Source organism: Schistocerca nitens, chromosome 1, assembly GCF_023898315.1.
Source record: "Schistocerca nitens isolate TAMUIC-IGC-003100 chromosome 1, iqSchNite1.1, whole genome shotgun sequence".
NCBI lineage: Eukaryota > Metazoa > Arthropoda > Insecta > Orthoptera > Acrididae > Schistocerca > Schistocerca nitens.
Window position 1 is genome coordinate 7,810,358 of NC_064614.1, and position 21,079 is coordinate 7,831,436.

A 21,079-nucleotide genomic window follows, 5' to 3' on the forward strand; every position below is an offset into this window, starting at 1 on the left:
AAGGGAAAGTTGAAAAATGGAAGGAGTATAGGGCAGGTCTGTACAAGGGACAAATGGAAGAGGGCATAGATGAAGATGTGATGAGAGATATTATACTGCGAGAAGAATTTGACAGAGCACTCGAAGACCTTTGTCGAAACAAAGCCCCAGGAGTAGATGATATTCCGTCAGAACTACTGATAGACTTGGGAGAGCCAACCAGGGCAGAAATCTTCCATCTGGTGTGCAAGGTGTGTGAGACAGGTGGTACCCTCAGAGTTCAAGAAGACTATAATAATTCCATTTCCAAAGAAAGCAGGTGTTGACAGGTGTGGATATTACTGAATAAGTCCTGGTTGCAAAACAGTAACTCGAATTAATTACATGCTGGAAGAAGCTAAGTGTGTCGGTTTTGCGTATCATCAACATGGACAAATGCAATGAATATAGATGATACGATACTCTATGGTATTCTGCGGTTTGAATTCACTCTGATATTTAGCAGTTGCATTGATTTGATTTTGTAAATGATACTGACAATATTATACACATATATAATGCAATATTCATACTACAACTTCTCCCGGATATTTATTTTGTTCAAATTGCACAAGAATTCCACCTGACGTAGTGTAATAATGTTGAGTGCAAGCTGTGTTTATATCACTAAAATTACAGATCGTACATCAGAGCTTTTATAATTTTTGTCTTCGGTGGATTTAATTATTCTTAGCAAATTGATCATGAAAAGGAACCACAGAATACCACCCGCACACAACACTGACGTATGCTACCAGAAATATTTTTCTCCGTGATTTGGCCTCATACATTAGCAATTAAATCTTGTTCAACAATAAATACCATCAGCACTGTTTTTAGAAAATGCAGTCTGATTCGATTAATTTTTTTTTTATAAATAGAGTTCAGTACCAGCGGTGCACATTTATTTCTTACGCATCGTAATATTGTTTGCAGTTTCAAGTAATTTAAATTTGCCGCTGAGATAAAAGTTAAGATGGCGGCCAACAAAAGATAGAGGATTTCTTTTTTAATTAAGATTTTCCTTTGCTCAATAAATAATTAATCATTTAAATTGATGCCACCAAAAAATTATTAATACTGTTTTGCAAATTAGTTTAACACAAACCCTTGATATTTCGACCAGAAGTACAGACGAAGTTGCTATATAATCGCAACTAACAATGGCTGCGCTTCTTGCAGCTATGATAAAACAATGAATACAAAATTATAATTAAAAGAGGAAGTGATTTTTCAATAATTAATCATAAATAGTTTTAAAGCATTTGGCTCTATTTGTTTTTTACCAGAAAATGAACATAAAAGTACAATAATTTTACGTTAAATGTTTTTCATTCAACAGACCTCAAATCGATTCGCGTCTTGCGCCGGCGACGTACATCAGACGAAGACGACAAAAGGGTACAAAACAAAAGAAAAGAATGACATAGATTAACAAAGTATGTGAGACAAATATTGTCTCTGTTTTACATAATTATCATCTTTTTAAGAAATAATTACATAACTGAATGAATATTATTGAGTTACGTAATTTTCCACACGTTCATATTCCACTCGTAATAAAAAAAAAAAAATATATATCGTGAATATTATACAAGCTCGGGGAAGATCAGTCTGCATTCCTGTGAAATGCAGGGACACGCGAGGCAATACTGAACCTACGATTCTCTTAGAAGACAGATTAAGGAAAGGCAAACCTACGCTATAGCATTCATAGACTTAAGGAAAGCTTTTGAAAACGTTGACTACAATACTCTGTTTGAAAGTCTGAATGCGACAGGGGTAAAATACAGGGAATGAAACACTAACTTACACAAAAACCAGACGGCAATTATAAGAATAAAGGGGTATAAAAGGCAAGCAGTAGCTGAGAAGGGAGTGAGTCAGGGTTTTAACTTATCTCCGAGGTCATTCAGTCTATACATTGAGCAGAAAAATATGGAAACCAAACAAAATTGGAGTAGGAAGGAGACCAAATAATACCTTTGTTGTTTGCCATAATACTGTAATTCTACCAGAGACAGCAAAAGTCTCCGAAGAGCAGCTGAATGAAACGGACAGTATCATGAAAGGAGGATACAAGATTAACATCAACAAAAGCAAAACCATGTTAATGGAATGTAGTCGAATTAGATAAGGTGAGCCTCACGGAATTATGTTCGGAAACGAGACACTTAAAGTGCTGTTTGGACTTTAAAATAACTCCTGCCCGAAGTAGAGAGGATGTAAAATGTAGACTTAGAGCGACATAAAAGCATTTCTGAAGAAGAGAAATTTTTTAACATCGAATATAGATTTAAGTGTGAGAAAACCTTTTCTGGAAGTATTTGTACGGCGTGCAGCCATGTGCGGAAGTGAAACATGGACGACAGTTTAAACAAGAAGAAAACAGAAGCTTATGAAATGTGGCATTACAGAAGAATTCTGAAGATATGACGGACAGATCAAATTAGTAATGAGGAGGTACTGAATAGAATTTGGAAGAAAGGAAATTTATGGCAAAACTTGACTAGAAGGAGGGTTCAGTTGATAGAACATTTTGAGACTTCAAGGGATCACTAATTTAATATTGGAGGGAAGTTGGGGGGGGGGGGGGCTTAAAATCGTAGAGGGAGACCAGGAGATGATGGGTGTAGGTGCAGTAGTTATTGGGAGACAAAGAGGATTGCAGAGGATAGAGTATCATGAAGAGCTGCATGAAACCAGTCTTCGAATTGAAGACCACAACAACAACACCCAGTGTTAACTAATTCCTCTTTTTCAGAAATGATTTTCCGTTCTCCTCTCGTTAGTGTGCTGAAATATCCGTAGTCCATATGGACACTAACACTTTGAAAATCTTCTTTAAAAGAAAGAACGCTGGCCAAATCCTGCAGGGTGGCTCCGGCGAGCCGCCTAATGCGGCACTTTCTCCTCTCATACTTGCGTTATTCACTCTTCTGCTCCGGTGATTTACGACTCGCGCTTTTCCATTTCTTTGCCAGCAGATTTCCTGCACCACTTAAGAGCAGCGAAGCATTTGCGGTAGGAGACAGAAAGAGCGAGAGAGAGAGAGAGAGAGAGAGAGAGAGAGAGGGAGGGAGACAGGGAGAGGGCAGTAGAGAGAGATAGAAGGGAGAACCAGCAACGAGCGCTACACATAGCGAACGCAACGCACGTTCACAGTCTGGAGAGACAGAGACAGAGAGAGAGAGAGAGAGAGAGAGAGACAGAGAAAGAGCAGAGGACAAGGAGCCTTCCGTGTTGTGCCCTGGAGGGACACACTATAAATAAATGCGGATTTATGAGGTGCCTGACCAAGCTTATGCTTCTTGCTGCCCTAGTTAAAGACCTGGTCCTGTGTACACCTCCATTTTACTGTGTATTCACAAAAAATGGTGACTTGATGTGTACATTATTTTTCATCATGCACATCTTCCTTTTCTGTGCACTTAGTCCGGCAATTCACAGGGTACGGTATTTCTGCCAAGCAATAATTTCTCGATTGGTCGCAAAGCCGCTTTTCAAACACTTTCTACATTTCCACGTCTGACGAAAAACGACTACCTCTCAAAGCGACCTTGAGTGAAACAAATAAAAGCCGGAAGGAGCAAGATCGGAGCGGCAGGGAGGGTGGTGGAGGTACATTGACATCTGCGTCTACGTGCTTACCGTGCTATTCACAATAAAGTGCCTGGCAGAGGGTTCAATGAACCACCTTAAGGGGCTCCGGAACGCCCTATACTTGCAATGTTAAAATAACGCTTATAAATTACATCTTTCCTCACAAAGTATTTGAGGTAGGAAGTTGAACTTTTTACAGATTATTTATTGGAATATGGGCTACAACTCAACACAGGGATTTTACAAAATTTTAGTTCAGTTATTAAAGATAATTTTTTTTCAATTGTAATGAAAATTCACAACATTTTTTTGCAATTTTTTATTTATATATTCAAAAATATACAGTTTTTTGGAAAAAGGCTGTGTTAAATTATGCAGAAGGTACTGTGTAACATTTACTGAAAGTTTGAAAGAAATATGTTTGGAAGATCCTTAGAAAACATGTAATTAGTATGAGAAAATAAAAGTTTTTGGAATCGAGCGACAAAGATTGGATTAACTTTTTAGTGCATTCCAGGTCCATAGGATGGATTATCTTCATCCTCTGCAAACTCCTCCTCCAGCTTCCTCTTGTTCCTCCTCCTGTTTACTCTTGCTTGTATTTCTAGACTCTTTACAGCCCTGTCTGCAGCCCGAAGGCGTTCCTTGTCTAAAGCAAGCATCGCTCGTACCATGTTAGAACCTATCTTCATTCCCATATTTCTAAATACCTTTGGCTTTCCAACATTTCTCCTGTTCTTAAAAGCCTTCAGAGGATTTCTAATAACTTTACTTTTACTCATTATTATACTTCAACAAAACAGAGACTCAAGAAACAGAATTAATTACGAATATTTTCGAGATAACGACAGAGTAAATAAACATGAAACAATCGACAATCACACCAGCGATCTATATTGAACCATCACAGGTTAGCCACAACACATACTTTATCTCACCTCACAAAAAGGAACCTGATGAACACGGACGTTAATAATAACACCATTTGACAGCAGTTTAACAGCACCACAGTGGGTCACGCCCATGTAGAACACATTTCAAAAACAATTTAAAAATAGTTGTAGTCTTCGGAATTGAATAAATTATATATCTATTAAAAGGTAATAGTCTGCAGATTCAGAAAACGCAAAAAAGTAAAAATTGAACTTTTCATGATTTTGAGCCTTTCCGGAGCCCCTTAAAGCTGTCTCTCTACCGTTCCACTCTCCAAAGGCGCGCGGGAAAAACGACCAGTTAAATTTTTCTGTGCGAGCCCCGATTTTTCTTATTTTATCGTGATGATCATTTCTACCTGTTTAGGTGGGTGCCAACAGAATGTTTTCGCAATCGGAGGAGAAAACTGATGATTGAAATTTCATGGGAAGATTCCGTCGCAGCGCAAGACGCCGTTGTTTTAATGTTTGCAACACCAATTCACGTACATGTCTGTGACACTATCTCCCCTATTTCGCGATGATACAAAACGAGCTGCCCTTCTTTGTACTTTTTCGATGTCATCCGTCAGTCCCATCTGATGCGGATTCCACACTGCACAGCAATACTCCAGAGTACGGCGGGCAAGCGTGGTGTAAGCAGTCTCTTTAGTAGACCTGTTGCACCTTCTAACTTTTCTGCCAATGAATCGCAGTCTTTGGTTTATCTACCCACAACATTTTCTATGTCATAATTCCAATTTAGGTTATTTGTTATTGTAATCCCTAACTATGTAGTTGAATTTACAGCCTTCAGACTTGTGTGACTTATAGCGTAATGGAAATTTAGCGGATTTCTTTTAGTATTCATGTGAATAACTTCACACTTTTCTTTATTCACGGTCAATTGCCACTTTTCGCACCATACTGATATCTTGTCCAAATCAATTTGCAAATCGTTTTGATCATCTGAGGACTTTACAGGACGGTAAATGACAGCATCATCTGCAAACAGTCTAAGACAGCTATTGAGATTGTCTCCTATGTCGTTAATATAGAGCAGGAACAATAGAGGGCCTATAACAATTCCCTGTGGAACGCCGGATATTACTTCTGTTTTACTCGATTACTTTCCGTCTATTACTACGAACTGTGACCTTTCTGACAGGAAATCACGAATCCAGTCGCACAACTGGTAAGTCTATGGGACCAAAATGCTGAGGTCATCGGTCGCTAGGCGTAGACACTACTTAATCTAACTCAAACTAACTTTCGCTAAGGACAACACACGCTCATGCCCGAGGGAGGACTCGATCCTCCAAAGGGGGGAGCCGCGCGAACCATGGCAAGGTGCCACATACCGCGCGGCTACCCCTCGCACCAGGGAGGATGTTATGGTTTCAACCGTGTAATGAGGCGCCATGCAACAGCGACAATTTCTTTGACAATGGACCTCGTTTATTGCAAGCTTTGGGTTTAGCTTGTTCTATAATTCTCTGTAAGACTTTTTGTTGATGGTTGTTCCCCTTGTCATGGCTCATTTACGTCCCAAAACTTACCCATCGATGGTAGAGTCTTGAATTTTTTTGTCTTTGGCGATCCGGGGTATTTCCACTCCATATTCCGGCATTTTGATTTTAGGTCATAGTGGTGAAGCCACGTTTCGTCACCAATCACAATGCTGGTCTTTCCACCCTATACTTTGGCTCTTAGTGGTAAACGCATGTTTCATGTCGAACCGATTGTGTAGTGTACGATTTGACAGGGAGTACCAGGACTGGTGATCAAAGAAGATGTGACCACAACGTTGATATTTCGCCTAGCCGCTAAAACCAGCTTTTGAGCGTGCTTAATCTTTTGTACCAAGGTTAGCGTGGATGGGCATGTTCCGCTCTCTTCACGTGCCACAGTCGTCTAGCCACTTTCAACACGTCTGGGGGAAAAAAAAGAGAAAAATGCGTAATACTGCCCATCCTCGTGTTGTGCTAAAAATCTTCACCGAATTTCAACCTCTTTCACTCCTTCCGACCAAAGAAATCGAATCACTGCTCGTTCTTTCGCCTTTGTGCTAACTACCAGCGAAGCAAACGTGTTCTGTCTCACAGACAGAATGGAACTGAATGGTCGAGGTGCCAGCTTTTAGTGTGCATACAAAAAAGGCATTTTGAGGATTTTAGAGCTGTGTTATGATGATAATGTAGATAATATTTGACCTTTGATTGTAATTACAAAGTATCGAACATGTCTTGGATACACCATTTGCGGCAGCGTCGTTTGTTGCCTTCACAAGGAAGTTCACTCACCTTTGTGAATTCTTCTGAGGTGCCGGCCGGGGTGGCCGAGCGGTTCTAGGCGCTACAGTCTGGAACCGCGCGACCGCTATGTTCGCAGGTTCGAATCCTGCCTCGGGCTTGGATGTGTGTGCTGCCATAAGGTTAGTTAGGTTTAAGTAGTTCTAAGTTCTAGGGGACTGATGACCTCAGAAGTTAAGTCCCATAGCGCTCAGAGCCAAGGGTATCTTCTGAGGAACACAAGCCAGCCCTGAAGTTGTAATAGAAACTAGCCGTACTAAACGTGTTGACAAGGTACAAAATGTTTTCAAGTTCCAAGTCTAACTAAGCTGTTAAATAAGCGGCACTCATTGCATGAAATTTCTGATAGTATTATCACTTTTAAGTATAGTTTTTACGTCACCAAACCATGCTATTGTGTAGTTTTCAACATACACCACGAAACCAAGCAAAGTCTGTACTAAGTCATTCACGTTTGCAGCACAAGCGCTTTAAGGATTTCACCTCGACATGATACCGAAAATATACGCGTGACTTTAATGGTAGGTATTCTCACACAATGCTTTGCAAATGTTCGCAAGGGTTTCTTCTAATTTTCAACTGCACAACAATCCACGACGCATTTTCGTTATTCGAAATAGTCACAGTTTACACATAAAAATCTGGAATTTGCACAGTCTTCAGTTACGTTCGTTAGGCAGCACTTTCAGTTACGCTTCAATCTTGTAAACCTCACGATTACCCAACATTAAAACATTTTTACAGAGCTAAGTGTAAATACGTGTCACCCTCACGACAGTAGGGCACTAACACCTCCTGATTCCGGATTACAATCCCGTTCACAGATTTAAAAAGCGCGAAATATCTTGCTTCTGATTGGTCGAGCCCCAACGCAATCATTCAACTTTCGAGTTAGATCCACACCCACACGCCCCCCCCCCCCCCCCCTTCCTATTTTCCACGATGAACTAACTCCATTCTGTAGTCAGAAATAAGAAGTAATAAGATCCCGAAAAACAAATAAAAGCAAATTAATATTCTCATCAATTTTTGCAGGAGGAACTTCCCATACGCATGTGACTTTGTGACTTAAATCAGAACCACACAATCTGATGGCGACGCTCTCAGATACCTACAGTTGCAAGATTCTCAGTGTAACATAGACACCACACTTATTCCTTCAGTCACTCGCGTAACAAAACAGATGAATTGGCATTGTTTAACAGAAAAACAATGGCGTCTAATGAAATTTAAAATATTATGTAAAAATAGTTTTGAAAGAAAACTGTTTTTTCCTGTTTTCATCAAACTTCTCTGTTTATTTTTAGCTAATACTTATTACCTTATCAGAATTTTTTGGATTCATGGAAGTTCTAAATTCGGCGTTTTGTGTGAATTCTCAAAAAGTACTGTAGATATGAGGTTGAAAGTATCACAGTTTTTAGCTATGGACGCTACAAACTGTAGTAAAAAGTTTTATCACATTTGGTGTATGTTAAATGTGGAATTTAATTTATTACAGTGGTGGTATTATTTAGTAGCCTGGACGTGGCGTCGCAGTGCGGCTGAAGCGGAAGCAAGTTCACCTGGCCATCGGTTGCGGTGAAGCCGTGACTCACTGCAAGTGTGAAACTTAAGTAAAGAGTCTGTACCAGTGGTCTACGTTGCTGCGCCACACCCTGGCGGTAGTAATTTGATACAGTACTCTTAAAGCCGTACGAGATCGTAGGCTTCCTTGGCAACTGTCCAAGACGTTAAAAGTGCTGCTTTAGAGACACCATATCATTCATGCAGGATATCCCCCTCTCTGAAAGACACTGGCTATAAACTGTGGTACGTTGTCACTAATTTAAGAAGAGTACTTGTCGCTGTAAATGTCCGCGATTTCCTTCTGAATGGCACTGCCGCCATTGGTGGAAACGGACACCGGCGATGTAGTGTCTGGTGGGAAGAACCAGGTCTGTATTTCACTTTACATCCTACGCTGGCTTTGGGCTCCCTGCAGGGCCGTTACGCCGTGCTTTTCCGCCCTAGGCGAGAGCTGAAAAATGACGACTGCACTTTTTTACTACCATCGGCTTCCCCCGTACCCCCCCCCCCCCCCCTTTCCACCCTCCCGCCTCCAACATCACCAAAATCCAACAGCGTAATAATGCAAATCTCCTATTATACTTTTAATCACTGAAATAAGGCGACCAGACGTCCTCATTTTACATCTATATCTACATCCATACTCCGCTAGCCACCTGACGCCGTGTGGCGGAGGGTACTTTGAGTACGTCTATCGGTTCTCCCTTCTATTCCGGTCTCGTATTGTTCGTGGAAAGAAAGATTGACGGTATGTCTCTCTGTAAGCTCTAATCTCTCTGATTTTATCCTCATGGTCTCTTCGTGAGATTTATGTAGGAGGGAACAATATATTGCTTGACTCCTCGGTGAAGGTATGTTCTCGAAACTTCAACAAAAGCCCGTACCGAGCTACTGAGCGTCTCTCCTGCAAAGACTTCCCCTGGAGTTTATCTATCATCTCCGTAACGCTTTCGCAATTACTAAATGATCCTGTAACGAAGCGCACTGCTCTCCGTTGGAACTTCTCTCTTCTATCAACCCTATCTGGTACGGATCCTACACTGGTGAGCAGTATTCAAGCAGTGGGTGAACAAGCGTACTGTAACCTACTTCCTCTGTTTTCGGATTGCATTTCCTTAGGATTCTTCCAATGAATATCAGTCTGGCATCTGCTTTACCGACGATCGACTTTATATGATCATTCCACTTTAAATCACTCCTAATGCGTACTCCCAGATTATTTATGGAATTAAATGCTTCCAGTTGCTGACCTGCTATATTGTAGCTAAATGATAAGGGATCTATCTTTCAGTCCACGAACAATAAGTAAAGAACGAACAACCCGGAACTTCAGCCACCGTCACCCCTACAGAACCTATTGTGACCATAAAATCCAATTAACTGGCACATTAAAATAGCCGGTCGGGGTGGCCGAGCGGTTGTAGGCGCTACAGCCGGGAACCGCGCGACCGTTACGGTCGCAGGTTCGAATCCTGCCTCGGGCATGGATGTGTGTGCTGTCCTTAGGTTAGTTAGGTTTAAGTAGTTCTAAGTTCTAGGGGACTGATGACTTCAGATGTTAGGTCCCATAGTGCTCAGAGCCATTTGAACCATTTGCAGCACATTAAAATACTTCAGTCTAACCGTCGACAGCAAACTAACATACTCTAACACCATGTACTAACCATCCAACGGGAAGCCCACATTTGACTTGTAGGTTATATAGGTGGCCGTGCACGGGGTCGAATTTCTTCATCATTCTCGGTAAGTGCAAATCATTGATCAGACCAGTTCTCGCCTACACCAATGTCTCTTGCATTTCCGTTGCGCACTTTTTCTATCAGTGCCACTGTATCCTCGAATGCCATGCACTATGTCCCCCTAACAACCTCCACTTACCCCTTGTACGTATTGTATTGTATGTTAACCGGGGACCTAGATATGACGGAGAAGCTCCGTCCCCGCCGCAGCCGCAGTGGTCCACAACCCCACGACGACTACCGCAGTCCACTTCACCCCTCCGACGCGCCACACTCTTTCAGGGTTATTGTGCGGTTCGGCCCACATGACGAGCAAGCAATTCCGCACAGATGGTTCTCCTTTGCTCTTTATGGTGTTCGGTTAGACAACGAGGGACCCAGCGGGAATAAACCTTTGAATATCCCAACTGGTGAACAATTGTGACAGCACTACCAACAGAGATGTCAAGTTGAGCACTGAGTTGTTTGATGGTGATCCGTCGATCATCCTGAACGAGTGTGTTCGCACGCTCCGCCATTGCAGGAGTCACAGCTGTGCACGGCCGGCCCGCACGCGGGAGATCAGACAGTCTTGCTTGACCTTGCGGCGATGATGACACACGCTTTGCCCAACGACTCACCGTGCTTTTGTCCACTGCCAGATCACCGTAGACATTCTGCAAGCGCCTATGAATACCTGAGATGCCCTGGTTTTCTGCGAAAAGAAACTCGATGACTGCCCGTTGTTTGCAACGTACATCCGTTACAGACGCCATTTTAACAGCTCCGTACAGCGCTGCCACCTGTCGGAAGTCAATGAAACTATACGAGACGAAGCGGGAATGTTTGAAAATATTCCACAAGAAATTTCCGGTTTTTTCAACCAAAATTGGCCGAGAAAAAAAATGTGTTGCATTACTTATTGAACTGCCCTCGTATATGCAAACTCCGCAAGCGACTGAAAGGTGCATGTGACAGGCTACCCGTGGCACTCTTGTCATTTCCTTTCCTGTTCCACACGCAAACTGAGCGAGGGAAAAACGACTGTGTACATTCCAAGAGAGTATACCAGTCAACATTGTCAAAAGACTGAATAGTTCCTTTTAAATATTTTGAGAAAGCTCTGAGACGGGCCGGCTTGGTCGGCTTGGTGCTCACGCAGTCAAGCGAGCTCCGGGTGGGCGTGGCATCATACTGCGGTCACCTGCTGACACGCGCAGCACACGCTGGCAACTACGCTTCCCTCCACTCGCTCCGAACTGAACTGTCAAAAGTCGCAATTTATTTTAAACGCGGTATACGAACTATGACCTTTCTGGGAGGACGTCACGGATCCAGCCGCACAACTGAGACGATGCGCTATAGGGTGGCTATTTAATATTAGAACTCGCTTGTGAGGACGGTATCAAAAGCCTTCTAGAAATCTAAAAAATGGAACTAGTTTGAGGTCCCCTGTCGATAGTACCCATTACTTCATGAGAATAAAGAGTTATTTGCGTTGCACAAGAACGATTTTTCTGACTCCTTGTCAGTAGATTGCGTTTTCGAGGTTATTCATATTGTTCGAACAGTATATGTTGCAAAGTCGATGTACGTTTTATGGACTGTAATTCAGCGCATTACTCCTATTTATTTTCCTGAATGTTGGTGTGACCTGTGCAGCTCTCCAGTTCTTTCGTCGAGTGAGCTGTCGTACATGATTGATAAGTGTGGAGTTGTTAATCGAAATGCGCTGTAAGGAACCTAACTGGTACACATTCAGGACCGGAATACTTAGTTTAAATTGCTTCCACCGAGGATATCTACCTCCAAGGTACTCATGGTAGCATCGTTTCTTGACTCTAATTCTCAAATATCTATGTCGCATTCTTTGATGAAGGATTTTCGAAAACCCGTATTTAGTACGATTAAAGTGATAGAAGTAATTTTTTTGTATTTCTTCGTTTTCTACATCAGGGTGGTTGTTTGGTAATAAATTTCATTACTGAAAGTTTGTTTAGTCATTCCAATTCTTCTTTTAATTTCCATTCTACTGCATCTATTATCGTAATTCCCAGGTAGTAAAAGTCATTTACTTTTATTAGTATATCATTTCCTATCTTTATATTTGTCTTTCTTGTTTATCTGATTCGTCTATAAGCATTATTTTAGTCTTATTTGTGTTTCTTTGCAGTTATGATCCGAAACGTAAACTTTTTTTTTTCTGTAGCGTATAGTAGTTCCTCTCCATTTCAGTGACTCCTTAGATTACTACATCAACAATAAATGGAGTGCAGTGTATTTCTTTACCATTAATTTTTATGCAGTTGGTGCCGCTTTTCATTGTTTGTGTTACACATTCCATAACTAGGTTAAATCAAAATGGAAATGGGTTACAGCCCTGCTGAGATTCGTATTCCTAGCCTCTTTCTTTGTGCCACCGACATCCATGACCGTAATGGACTGCAATAAATAATAAAAGCTTCTAAAGGACTGTCGCTGTGTCCTCTCACGGTGCTATGCCTGCTCCAATTAGTGTGTGCCGTCTTTAAGTCACGGGATTGTGAGGGCGTGCTTTGAGTCTCCGTCCGGCAGATAGGGTTTGAGTTTAAATTGCTGACTGTGTACTGTGGCCTATCCTATGAGAAGACCACAGCTCACTATCTCTACCCTCCGCTCTGCCTCATCCACACCTCGCCACCTTCAAATTCAAGTCCAACTGAGGCACTGTCCTATCTCATTAAGTAACTTGGCGGCGGACGACAATTCGAATTCTGGAAAATACCAGCGTAAACCACGCACGGAGTTTACGGCGCTAAGAAAATTATCCGCCGTCGTCCCAGAGGACGCGCGATGCTGTTGCAGAAAATTGTTGCCCGTCGTTCGTGCACCGGCATAATGCAGTGGCGGAGTTTTTGCTCCGCGCAGCGCCAAGTTCGCGAGGACGGCATTTGGCAGAAACTTTTCTTCGGCGCCCCTCCCCCTGATTATTCCCCCGCAGACTTATATCCGCCCCTTCCCCCCCTCTACCCCCCTTTTTAGTGACGCGGCTTCTGCTGCACGCTTTGTCGACTCGCGACTCGATCCGCTCGCTGAATTTTAAATCCGCCTGCCGCTAAAATGAGGGGATATCGGCCGAAAGTTCGGCCGCCTAAGCGGCTAGAAGCGAGATGTACGCGCTGAGCGAGTAATGAAGACTGATGCTGGGCGTTGAACGATCGCAAAAGACGGCCGCGACAGTTACTGATTCCGTTACCAGGACAGTGTCTGTATGAACAGGGGAACACGGCGTATATGCAAGAGTCCATGGTCACTACCTTCAAGTTCTGGAACTATCACTGTGCTTTCAAGCGAACCATAACCTCTCTCATCCAACACACAACTTCTTATTCTCCACTCCTTCCTCTTCTCCTTTTTTCTTTTGCCTTTGTCTGACATATACGCGGGTTCGGTATGGTTACGAATTGATGTGCCAAGATTAACTTAAGAGCTGACCGGATGCTCTTCCTGTCGCCACGTGCGTTCACTGCGCGCTGTCTGACACGTTGCGTTGTCCTGCTGGAGAATGCCATCGTGTAGAGGAAAACCAAACTGCTTGAAGGGCAGACGTGGTCCGCAAGGACTTGTGTTGACCCATTGTGGCTTCCAGACTGACGAGATCACCTAAGGGATACCACGAAAACATTCCCCACATTGTAACGCTATCTCCTCCGGCCTGGACTGTTACGATGATTGTTGGAGGGTGTTTGCTTTTATGACGTTTCTCCGTTGGAGCACAAAACGTGTTTCAAGCCCTTACATCGCAACTCAGTGGACGTCCAGTTGCGTTCGTCGACGATGAGCATCAGTCAGCGAGCGTGCGTGAACCACGTGCCTGCTGCAGACACCCATAAGCAGCTAAGTTCGCTGAACGGTCGTTGTGGAAACACTGTTGGTAGCTCGTTGGTGCATATTGCGACGTGGCGCTAAAAATAAAGAAGTGCGGTTGAAGCGTCTTCACACGAAATGTGCATAGACAAATGTTGGTTAAAATGTTATTGCAAAATTTTGGCTCTCACGTAAGTCTCAGGGATGATTTCCACACTTGGTGCATTAGTACACTTCCACACCCGCGCGTTTGTTATAGTTTTTGAATTAATTATTCACTCAGACGTAAGTACAGTTTATGCTAGGGAACAAGAATTAGGCGATTATTAAACTAAAATCAATTTTTCACGACACAGTTCAATCACTATTTATTGGCGTTGTCCTTTTCTTTCACACAACGTAATTAGCAAGGGTGAGACGATTTACAATTTTACTTTCATAATAAACTGACTCCGAGCCCCCAATAGCAGTAATGTAGGCTCCTATAAATGAAAATTACTCAATCAGTTCGAACAGAACCACAAGTCCCACTGTCCTCTTTGTTGTAGCAGTTTTGGCGCGAAATTACATGTCGCCACATGTTCACTTACGCCGATGTATACCTCGTAAATGGTACTCACACAAATAATAGTAGCACTTCCAGTTCACCAAATATATGCATCCACACTTGCACTATTAAACAATACTCTTTGTCGAAATAAATCGGCGCGACAAAGAATTCTCAAACGACCACATGGGCCACCCTCAACTCGGCTTGCTCGCCACCCACCCTCCAAAACGACTGACCAACGACTGACCACGGCCAAGTTGGCCGCTCGCTTATATAAGCTGGGATGTCCAACCCCCTGGTTATTCAAGTACCAATCTCACCAGTTAAGGTTACAAATTTTGATATATACTTCCCTCGACAGAAATAAGTACACCATCGGAACCGTGCTAAAAAATACATCTTATCTACTATGTTACATTAATTTATAGGGTTATTCTGTCGCCCATAAACCAAGTTTTAGTTCTTGGAAAATTTCGCCACTTAGCGCAGATTTGTTTGTTGACATCCGTGCTGCAAAGTTTTAACATAGAACTTCATATAGCACCGTTTTTACACGTAATCTATAGCGACCTACACATTGCGCTGCTCAACATCTTCATATCTATAACAATTAATTAATTATGGGCAATAAATGTTAATAATAATTTGCAAACAATGATAACTATTGCAAGTTAAGTGTATCGTATAACTTAACTAGTTTAAAATACGTGTGATGACACCCAAAATATTATATAGTGCCGTTCTTTTCGTCATGAATTTTCTATTGAATTTTATAAACAATTTTCCCTCAAAGTTTGTTTGTTGCTCTCTACGGCCTTAATTATTTATGAATCTTAACATATGACTACAGCACTGGATCCGCTATGACGAAACGTTTTTAACGAGTGCTCGCTCATCCCTGTAAGTTGTCATTTACTATTTTTATTAATCTTTCAGTATTCGTGATATTAACCGATTTTGAGGTTACTGTAACTTTTGCGTCTCGTGACTTGAAATAAAGATCGATCTTTCAGACGGTGCATATTGCTGACCACCATCCACTGCCGCATCGCTCTTCACCGTAAGTTACACAGTTTTCCCAAACAATGCCCCAAGCTGCGGGCCACGTGGCGACATCCGACCGACCGTTCCAAATCTCGCGCGGGCGCGCCACGCGCTTCCGCGAATCGCGCACCATGCAGCGCGCCCGCTCTCCACAAAGCATGCTAGACCTATTCATCTAGTAACGGGGTTTGTATCGTCATAATATGGCCGGCCAGTCACTAAACAGTTGCACATTTATTCACTCTTACACCTCACCGCAGCATTCGTTCACCCACGTCATCAATGGCCCGTTGTGCACCAATGTTGCCTTGGCACCAGTTTAGGATAGTGCCATTCTACCGCGAACGATGAACTTTAACCGCAGCAACACACAAACAGTTTAAAAACTCAGCCATTTCAAAAATGCTTCCATAATTGGCCCAAAAGCCAATGATCGTGCCCTATTGGACGTGAGAAAAATCGCTCTGTTTCCGCATTACAACAACGACTGCATTAAATGAATTTTATCCATAGTGGATGCTGTCGAACTCCGTGACTGTTTCCTTATAGGGCGTAGAAAAATATCCGCTACCAGTCACAATAAAAGCTTATTTATTTCCCACACGACCGGTTTCGGGCTTGCGCCCATCCTCAGGTGTTTACACGTTCTTTTACATGTTTATACTGTTGGAGATCACTGTATAAATACAAAAAAATTATTTGCTGGTGACTACACAGATACAAGTGGGATAATTGTAAGTGGTAAAGCAGCATTCGACGAAAATATATCTGTACTTACATAAAGATGAAGCACCACTATTACAGTTATGCTGTGGTGACAGTTTTGCCACTTAGTTACACACTTATTGTCATTTTGACGTCCTCACGTTCTCCGACAAAAATGTGAATAAAAAAATTTCAAAATGTGCGTCAAAAAACGTCGCATGGTATAATAGCTTTTTATATTTCTATACATGCAACACCCTTGCGCTTCCTGTGGCTAAGTTCTCTGACCATAAGCTACAAGTTTCTGTATGACCAACATCTTTACATCTGCTACATCTAATTTCTTTGACCACAGCCCACATGTTTGTATGCAAACATAGTGTATTTCACGAGTGCATATCTTCATAGTGAAATATGAAGGTGTACTTGGTAAAACTGAAATATGGACGTGAAAATGACAATAAGTGTGTAACTAAGTGGCAAAACTGTCACCACAGCATAACTGTAATAATGGTGCTTCATCTTTATGTAAGTACAGATATATTTTAGTCGAATGCTGCCTTACCACTTACAATTGACCCGTTTGTATCTGTGTAGTCACCAGCAAATAATTTTTTTTTAATTTATACAGTGATCTCCAACAGTATAAACATGTACATGAATGTATAAACACCTGAGGATGAGCGCAAGGCCGAAACCGGTCGTGTGACATATAAATAACCTTTTATTGTGACTGGTATCGGATATTTTTCTACACCCTACTAACGTGTGTATTGTTTCCCGCTTCCCCTCTGACACGCTTTATATAACCTCCACCGCTACTGCTGCCACCTGCCGTTATTTGAGTGGTTATTCTACGCTGATGTCGGTGGTCACATTAATGTGACTGACCTGCACAAGGGGTGACAATTATTGAACGACATGAAATTAAATCGTTATACCTTCTGAACGGTTTGCGTTAGTACGTTCGAACTGCACAGATGGTGGCTGGGCATGATGGAAATTAGTATGCACATGCATTGTTTAGTTTAGCAACGAAGCCTACTATCATTTGGATGGGTTCGTCAATACGCAATATTGACGCATGTGCTGACTGAGAATCCGCACTTCACGATCCAGAAGGGTCTTCACCCTCAACGGGTGACTGTGTGGTATGCAATTTCCAGTCACGTAATAATCGGTGCGATATTCCTTGATGGCACAGTAAGTACCGAACGGTACGTGAAGGTTGTGGAAGACGGTTTCATCCCCATTACCCAAAATGACCCTAATTTCGACAAGATGCGGTTCTTGCAAGACGGAGCTCGATCCCGTCGAAGCAGGGGAGTATTTGATGTTCTGGAGGAGCATTATGGGGACCGCATTCTGGTTCTGGGGTACCCAAAGGCCACTGGCATGGGCCTCGGTTGGCCGCCATATTCTCCGCAACTGAATACATCCAACTCCTTTTTCTGGGGCCGTATTAAAGACAAGGTGTCCAGCAATAATCCCAAAACCACTGCTGAGCTGGAAACAGCCGTTCAGGAGATAATCGACAGCATCGATGTTCCGAGCGGGTCAAGGAGAATTTCTCTGTCTGCCTGCGCCAGGGCCAGTGATGGCAGGCATATCGAACATGTCATAACCTAAATCCGAATATCTCTAGTGCCGTTTACATGTTGAACAAAGTGTGTGCATGCCGTTGCATAAAGTGTATGCACTCCACAGTTCTTAAGTAATTTACGTTTATTTTCATATACATTACTGGCCATTAAAATTACTATACCACGAAGTTGACATGCTACAGACGCGAAATTTAACCGACAGGAAGAAGATGCTGTGATATGCAAATGATTAGCTTTTCAGAGCATTCACACGAGGTTAGAGCCGGTGGCGACACCTACAACGTGCTGACATGAGGAAACTTTCCAACCGATTTCTCATACACAAACAGCAGTTGACCGGCGTTGCCTGGTGAAACGTTGTTGTGATGCCACGTGTAATGAGCAGAAATGCGTACCATCACGTTTCCGACTTTGATAAAGGTCGGATTGTAGCCTATCGCGATTGCGGTTTATCGTATCGCGACATTGCTGCTCGCGTTGGTCGAGATCCAATGACTGTTAGCAGAATATGGAATTGGTGGGTTCAGGAGGGTAATACGGAACGCCGTGCTGGATCCCAACGGCCTCGTATCACAAGCAGTCGAGATGACAGCCATCTGATCCGCATGGCTGTAACGGATCGTGCAGCCACGTCTCGATCTCTGAGTCAGCAGATGGGGACGTTTGGAAGACAACAACCATCCGCACGAACAGTTCGACGACGTTTTCAGCAGCATGGACTAACAGCTCGGAGACCATGGCTGCGGTTACCCTTGACGCTGCATCACAGACAGGAGCGCCTGAGATGGTGTACTCAACGACGAACCTGGGTGCACGAATGGTAAAAAGTCATTTTTACGAATGAATCCAGGTTCTGTTTACAGCATCATGATGGTCGCATCCGTGTTTGGCGACATCGCGGTGAACGCACATTGGAAGCATGTATTCGTCATCGCCATACTGGCGTATCACCCGGCGTGATGGTATGGGGTGCCATTGGTTACACGTCTCGGTCAGGTCTTGTTCGCATTGACGGCACTTTGAACAGTGGACGTTACATTTCAGATGTGTTACGACCCGTGGCTCTACCCTTCATTCGATCCCTGCGAAACCCTACATTTCAGCAGGATAATGCACGACAGCATGTTGCAGGTCCTGTACGGGCCTTTCTGGATACAGAAAATGTTCGACTGCTGCCCTGGCCAGCACATTCTCCAGATCTCTCACCAATTGAAAACGTCTGGTCAATGGTGGGCGAGCAACTGGTTCGTCACAATACGCCAGTCACTACTCTTGATAAATTGTGGTATCGTGTTAAAGCTGCATGGGCAGCTGTACCTGTACACGCCATCCAAGCTCTGTTTGACTCTATGCCCAGGCGTATCAAGGCCATTATTACGGCCAGAGGTGGTTGTTGTGGGTACTGATTTTTCAGGATCTATGCACCCAAATTACGTGAAAATGTAATCACATGTCAGTTCTAGTATGATATATTTGCCCAATGAATACCCGTTTATCATCTGAATTTCTTCTTGGTGTAGCAATTTTAATGGCCAGTAGTGTAGTTCAATAATCGTCACCCGCTATGAACGGAGCACGGGCGAGTGATTCTAGCGACGATATGGGCGGAAATGCGGAAACCCACTGACGTAAATGACTGGGATAAAGGACAGACTGTCGGAGCCCGACGTCTAGGAACGAGAACCTCAGCAAGGGAGAAGACGATAGACTGTTAACGTGCTACCGTCATGAGCATCTATTGAAACTGGTTCAAGGACGGCAAAATTAGGAATAGGCAAGAAAGTGTTCGAAGGCCACAGCTCATGATACTAAGTGGAGGTCAGAGGTTTGAATGCTCTGCGGCATATCTGACGACAGAGGACGACGCTGGTACAGGCACAGCTTTTCCGGAGCGCGTCGTTAAGCTCACATTGTTGAACATAGGGATCCGCAATTGAGAAACCCTACCTGTTCTCTTGTTGACCGAACGATATCGTTAGTTGCGGTTGCACTTGTCACGGGATTGCCAAGATAGGACCAAGGATCGATTGAAACGTGTCTACTATAGGTATGAACCACGTTTCTGGATGTACCCGGTTGATGTTCTTCTCTGGACACGCCATCATCCACGTGACGGCTCCTCGAAACTTGCAGCGCGTTACGGATGCAAAAAACGGTTCAAATGGCTCTGAGCACTATGGGACTTCTGAGGTCATCAGTCCCCTTGAACTTAGAACTACTTAAACCTAACTAACCTAAGGACATCACACACAGCCATACCCGAGGCAGGATTCGAACCTGCGACCGTAGTGGTTGCGCGGTTCCAGACCGTAGCGCCTAGAACCGCTCGGCCACCCTGGCCGGCTTACCGATGCAGACCAGTGGGTCAATATTATACTATGGGGTTACTCACCTAGGATTCCATGGGACCTGTGGTAGTAACCAAAAGCTTCATGGCAGCTGTGGACTACGTGACTACGTGAATATTGTTGCGGACCATCTGCATGCATCCATACATGATGTTTTCCCCGATAACGATGGGATCATTCAACACTGCAACTGTCCGCGTCACGAGGCTGGAATCGTTCTACAGCGAGCTCAAGTTGATGTCTTGGCCACCTGTTTCTCTTCATATGAATTCGACGGAACACATATGGGGCGCATTGGGAGCCAGGTCTGCACTCACGAACCACTGGCTTGTAATTCGCAGGCAGATAAGAACTACGAATGCTACCTGCAATCGACACCGGAAAAGCGTTGGAAGAGGGAAGAAATTATTTTCTTCTTTTTGTAACTGATTTGATCAATCCTTCATTTTTCGCAGCACTGTTCTTCCCTTCCTTGTCAGCTGTTATCTCTTTCTGTGACATAGAATTTGCTGATGTGCTTGGTCCTGTATGGTATGAAGAGCGTAGCGCCAGTCTGCATGCACAAGTCCCTAAAATGTTTCAAACCTCCTCCACTGTTCGCTTTTGTAATCATTTACGCATTCTATCCCACGTAGCCATACTTACTACCTGTAACGCAAAATGGTTGATTATTGCTTAATTAATTACTGACCGGTGCTAAAGTGCTTACAGGACCTTGGCCTCCTTTTTTACCTGCCTCTATTCGTCTCTGTCCATTCCAATCCAATACCTGACTCGTATTGCTTTTAGGTATTCCTCCATGCCATCAAGCGACCTTTTGCTGGTCTTCTTGTCCTTATCCCCACAGGCTT

At 43.2% G+C, this 21,079-nt stretch overlaps 1 protein-coding gene across 1 annotated transcript in view; it reads right to left on the reverse strand.

Moving 5' to 3' along the window:
* Positions 1-20,850: 20,850 nt before the first annotated feature.
* The window catches only part of LOC126240250 (proline-rich protein 36-like), a 42,354-nt gene continuing 42,125 nt past the window's right edge, over positions 20,851-21,079 (reverse strand). The window contains exon 3 of the mRNA XM_049947911.1: positions 20,851-20,876. Within this exon, the coding sequence (XP_049803868.1) occupies positions 20,851-20,876 (26 nt within the window). The remainder of the gene's footprint in view (positions 20,877-21,079) is intronic.